The sequence below is a fragment of the Oncorhynchus keta genome, unplaced genomic scaffold (assembly GCF_023373465.1).
Source record: "Oncorhynchus keta strain PuntledgeMale-10-30-2019 unplaced genomic scaffold, Oket_V2 Un_scaffold_30379_pilon_pilon, whole genome shotgun sequence".
NCBI lineage: Eukaryota > Metazoa > Chordata > Actinopteri > Salmoniformes > Salmonidae > Oncorhynchus > Oncorhynchus keta.
Window position 1 is genome coordinate 355,208 of NW_026290910.1, and position 6,000 is coordinate 361,207.

At 40.4% G+C, this 6,000-nt stretch overlaps 1 protein-coding gene across 2 annotated transcripts in view; it reads left to right on the plus strand.

Annotated features, from left to right (window-relative positions):
* Nucleotides 1-4,871, plus strand: part of LOC118385561 (mitogen-activated protein kinase kinase kinase 1-like) — a 114,762-nt gene extending 109,891 nt beyond the window's left edge. For both annotated transcript variants that reach the window (XM_035772792.2, XM_052515781.1), the window contains exon 20: nucleotides 3,877-4,871. In XM_035772792.2, the coding sequence (XP_035628685.1) occupies nucleotides 3,877-4,026 (150 nt within the window). In that variant the 3' untranslated portion in view covers nucleotides 4,027-4,871. The remainder of the gene's footprint in view (nucleotides 1-3,876) is intronic.
* Nucleotides 4,872-6,000: the final 1,129 nt, after the last annotated feature.

A 6,000-nucleotide genomic window follows, 5' to 3' on the forward strand; every position in this document is an offset into this window, starting at 1 on the left:
TTGCTGAGCGGGCTTTCAGGTTATGTCGGTAAAGGACTCGTTTTACTGTCGATATACAGTGGGGAGAACAAGTCTTTGATACACTGCCAATTTTGCAGGTTTTCCTACTTTTAAAGCATGTAGAGGTCTGTCATTTTTATCATAGGTACACTTCAACTGTGAGAGACGGAATCTAAAACAAAAATCCAGAAAATCACATTGTATGATTGTTAAGTAATTAATTAGCATTGCGCCAAATACTAAAAATATTTAATGTTCATGAAATCACAAGTGCAATATAGCAAACCACAGCTTAGCTTGTTGTTAATTTCTTATGGTATAGGGGACGGTTGCGTCCCACTTGGGAAAAAAACAGGGAAAATGCAGCGTGGCAAATTCAAAAAAATTCTATAAAAATCAAACTTTCATTAAATCACACATGTAAGATACTAAATTAAAGATACACTCGTTGTGAATCCAGCCAACATGTCAGATTTTTAAAAGGTTTTTCGGGGAAAGCATAAGAAGCTATTATCTGATGATAGCACAACAGTAAACAAAGAGGTTAGCATATTTCAACCCTGCAGGCGCAATACAAAACGCAGAAATAAAATATAAAACATGCCTTACCTTTGACGAGCTTCTTTTGTTGGCACTCCAATATGTCTCATAAACATCACAATTGGTCCTTTTGTTCGATTAATTCCGTCCATATATATCCAAAATGTCAATTTATTTGGCGCGTTTGATCCAGAAAAAAACAGCTTCCAAAATGCGCAACGTCACTGAAAAATATTTCAAGTTTCCAAAATATTTCAAAAGTTGCCTATAAACTTTGCCAAAATATTTCAAAGTACTTTTGTAGTTACTTTTTTAAACATTAATAATCGATTAAATTGAAGAAGGATCTATCTGTTTTCAAGTCTTGGCCAACTCTCAACAGCGTTACCCTTTTCCAGGATGGCCCTACTTCTTCATTGCACAAATGAATAACCTCAAACAAATTCCAAAGACTGGTGACATCCAGTGGAAGCGGTAGGAACTGAAAACAAGTTCCTAAGAAATATGGTTTGCCAATGAGATCTCAGTGAACAGACAGAGACCTAAAAAAAAATGTGAATGGTTAGTCCTCGGGGTTTTGCCTGCTACATAAGTTCTGTTATACTCACAGACATGATTCAAACAGTTTTAGAAACTTTGGGGTGTTTCCTATCCAAATCTCTACTAATAATATGCATATCTTATATTCTTGGCATGAATAGCAGGAAGTTGAAATTGGGCACGCTATTTATCCAAAAGTGAAAATTCTGCCCCCTATACCTTTAGAAGTTAATCCACCTGGCGTGTCAGATTTCCATAAAGCTTTTCGGCGAAAGCATAACAAGCATTTATGTAAGAACATCTCTCTCAGTAGACAAAATATTACAAACAGCTAGCAGCCTAGCTGTTTGGTCACGAAAGTCAGAAAAGCAATCAATTAAATCGCTTACCTTTGATGATCTTCGGATGTTTGCACTCACGAGACTCCCAGTTACACAATAAATGTTCCTTTTGTTCCATAAAGATTATTTTTATATCCAAAATACCTCCATTTGTTTGGCGCATTATGTTCAGAAATCCACAGACTCGAGCGGTCACGACATCGCAGACGAAAATTCCAAATAGTATCCGTAAAGTGCGTAGAAGAAAGATGTCAAATGTTTTTTATAATCAATCCTCAGGTTGTTTTTACAATATATTATCGATAATATGCCAACCGGAATGTAGCTTCTTCCATAGTCGAGAGAGAGAAAATGGCTGTTGCGCATGAAAAACTCTGCTGGCACCCAGCCATCCACTGACGTGATGGGTTCTTTCTCGCTAATTCTTCAAAATAAAAGCCTGAAACTACGTCTAAAGACTGTTCACAGCTTGAGGAAGCCATAGGAAAATAAATCTGGTTGATATCCCTTTAATTGGAGGCAAGGCATCCAATGGAACAGAGAGTTTTCAGGAAAAACAGCACTTCCTTGTTTGATTTTCCTCAGGTTTTCGCCTGCAATATCAATTCTGTTATACTCACAGACAATATTTTGACAGTTTTGGAAACTTTAGAGTGTTTTCTGTCCTAATCTGACAATTATATGCATATTCTAGTTTCTGGGCCTGAGAAATAGGCAGTTTCAAATGGGTACGTTTTTTAGCCAAAAATGAAAATACTGCCCCCTACGCTCAAGAAGTTAAAATTAAGATGGATCTATAGGATAAGTTGTTTGTTTTTATTAAAACAAAATATCAACAGGATAAGGCCATGGGTATCAAATTGACACATTGAGGCTCCTGTTAGGTCTGTAAATTTGTCGTAATCGACAGGCTATAAATGGTGGGGGCCTATGTGAAAATGATAACTACCAATAATAATGAAAAGGGGGGAAAATAAAGATAAAAGTTTAGTAGGCATAGGTTAGGCTATAGGGCCTATCCCTCTCTCAGCTAAAACAAAATTAATTCAAATTAGACGGCTATGATGACATTTAGCGGGGCGGGTGGGTCATTGGATGTCGGCTATATGTCGTCTTACCTCCTTTAGTAATAACAGTAATCACTTTTAATCATTGGTCCATTTCTCAGTGGCCAGCATTGTCCTTCAAAAAATATTTTGCCCTCTTCAGGAGTTTTGAAGTGTAGCAGGGCTCCTTGGTGAAGAATCCTGAGCTTGTTTTGGTATTTGAATCCCATAAAGATGCCTCAGTCAATGGAGTATTTCTTCACCATTATATAAGGTAGCATTGTTTAAAGTGGCTAGTCAAATTCCCATTATTAAAATGGCTCTGCGCTTTCGCCGTATACCAGTGGACAGATCTTGGTGTAAGGTGAGTTTGACATTACCCACTGTAATGGTGTTGATTTTTGTCGCCTGTAGGACTCGTTCCTTGTTGGTGAATCTCAGGAAACATATGGTGATTGGGCACGGTTGTTGTCTGGCTGCTGGTGGGGGCCTTAGTGCTCCGTGAGCTCTCTCCAGTTCTATGGGCCTGTCGGTGGACAGGTGGAGCCACTCAGGAAGTTTGTCTTGCAGGTAGCGGATCAGTGGAATGTTTAGCTCTTCTTTTTTGGCCACAATTATTCCTTCGCCCCCTATTTTCCAGATCCTCTGTTTTCTCCTCCAGATGCTCTATTTTCTATTTAGCAGATGCTATTGTTTCCATGGCATCTGCCAGTGACTTTTCCACGGATAGGATTCGCCCCTCTGCCTCATCCAGGTGGCCCGTGTTGATGCTTATCTTGTTGTTGATGTCAGGCAGGGCATTTTCCAGGGTTGTCACCTTGCCCCCTATCACTCTGAGCTGAGATCATTTTGATCTAATTTGATGTTGAGTTCTGTACGTTGGGATCTTAGCTCAGAAAGGAATCTTCAACAGAGTGCGAGGTTGGCAGTTGTTGGCCCTCGTGAGGGGACGGGTCCTCTTGCTCCTAGCTAATGGCACTATCTTTTTCTGAAGCTAGCTGTTTCTTGGAGGCTTTTTCCACGGCTATTGGTCGAGTCTGGGTAAAAATGTCACCTGTAATGCCGCCTTTTGTAGCCTCCATGATTTTTTACTAGAGCTAATGGAGTTTTTAACTTGAAGTGGGGGTAAGATTAAGAATTGGAAACTAATTGTGCGGAGCTCTTAGTTCATGCGGCCATCTCGTTCAAGGGTCACGGGATCCCCCTATAGCTCAGTATTTCAATTGTTTATTTTATACAGTCATTTTTGCTCATCTTTATCAAGGGTGTCAATAATTTCTGGACCCCACTGTATATACAGCTGAAAAAGCACCCTATTGGCCTTCCTCTTTCATCCAAAGTCCTTGTGGTTGATTGGGTTTCTACAGTATCATAACTTCACCCTCAACTCCTCTCTCCCTCTCCCCCAGATTGCGAGTGCCACCTGTGCACCCTCCATCCCTCCCCAGCTGACTGCGGGCCTGAGGGACGTCACCCTGCGCTGCCTGGAGCTGCAGCCCACGGACCGTCCCCCCTCCAGGGAACTCCTCAAGCACCCCATCTTCCGTCTCAACTGGTAGTCCCCAACATCCTCCCCCAGTCCACTACCCTCCCTATCCCAAAGCTTCCGTATGGAAATACTACTGAAGGCCTAGCCAAGCCTGCTTTCTCTCCTCCTCTAAACGCTTCCAATCAGACCAACCTCCCTAACCGCTACCATTACCACCTTCCTTGCACCCCAGACCCTCCCCAGTCAAGAGTGGAGGGCCTGGGATGGACAGTAGTATCTGGGCCCTCCTCTCACCCTCCCTTCTACTATGGACTCAAACTGCTGTATCTTAGCACAAAATGCAAAAAGCAAGTCGCAAAATCTCTACTACGTAAATGGTGCATTCTTAGTCACAGGGCCATGTTGGTATACTGTAGTCTGTATTGCTCTTCAAGGCTTTATTCTGGTAATGAAATGGTTCCTTAAGCACTTCCGTAGCCATTTTGCAGTGCCGCAAAGGTTTCAAGAAGTTATTCCCATTTTAACCCGTGAGTCAAAATTAAGTCCTTAGAACCACAAATGGAAGACGATGGAGTAAAGATGGTTTTTATCACTTGTGTTGTATAGTCTGGTCATAAGTCTCAGAAGAAAATCATAATGAAGTGGTTTAATCGGTTGATTTTGTGCATAACTGCGTTTCTACAAAGATGCCGTTAAAATGTGCATTTTACTGTTGGACCATCAAGCTTAGTCGAATAATCATGAAGATCACTTCAGTGTTTCAGGGATTAGTGACATATCTAACAGAAACTTTGCTAGTTTGGCTTAACACTGAATGTGAACGCTTATGATGCCGGTATTTGTCTGAACTGTTTTTTTGTTTTTAAGATTTTGTTTTTAAGACATGAAAAGACATAAAACGTTTTAGAACACCTACTCATTCAAGGGTTTGTCTTTATTTTTAGTATTTTCTACATTGTAGAATAATAGTGAAGACATCAACACTATGAAATGACACATATGGAATCATGTAGTAACCAAAAAAGTGTGAAACATATCAAAATATATTTTCTTCAAAGTAGCCACCCTTTGACTTGATAATAGCTTTGCACACTCTTGGCATTCTCTCAACCAGCTTCATGAGATGGTCACCTGGAATGCATTTCAATTAACAGGTGTGCCTTGTTAAAAGTTACTTTGTGGAATTTCTTTCCTTCTTAATACGTTTGAGCCAATCAGTTGTGTTGTGACAAGGTAGGGGTGATATACAGAAGATAGCCCTATTTGGTAAAAGACTAAATCCATATTATGCCAAGAATAGCTCAAATAAGCAATTAGAAACAACAGTCCATCATTACTTTAAAACATGAAGGTCAGTCAAGCCGGAAAATGTCAAGAACTTTGAAAGTTTCTTCAAGTGCAGTCGCAAAAAACATCAAGCACTATGATGAAACTGGCTCTCATGAGGACCGCCACAGGAAAGGAAGACCCAGAATTACCTCTGCTGATAAGTTCATTAGGGTTATTAGCCTTTTTGCCCAAATAAGACTCATCTCATCTCAACATCAAGTGTTCAGAGGAGACTGTGTGAATCAGGCCTTCATGGTCACTTAACCAGCATGGCTACAACAGCATTCTGCAGCGATACGCCATCCCATCTGGTTTGCGCTTAGTGGGACTATAATTTGTTTTACAACAGAACAATGACCCAACACACCTCCAGGCTGTGCAAGGGCTTTTGACCAAGAAGGAGAGTGAGGGAGCGCTGCAACCCAATTGACATGGTTTGGGAAGAGTTGAACCCTGGAGTGAAGGAAAAGCAGCCAACAAGGGCTCAGCATATGTGGGAACTCCTTCAAGACTGTTGGAAAAGCATTCCATGTGGAGCTGGTTGAGAGAATGCCAAGAGTGTGCAAAGCTGTCATCAAGGCAAAGGTTAGCTACTTTGAAGAATCTGAAATATAAAATATATTTTGATTTGTTTAAAAAAATGTAAGTTACTACATGATTCCATATGTGTTATTTCATAGTTTTGATGTCTTTACTATTATTCTACAATGTAGAA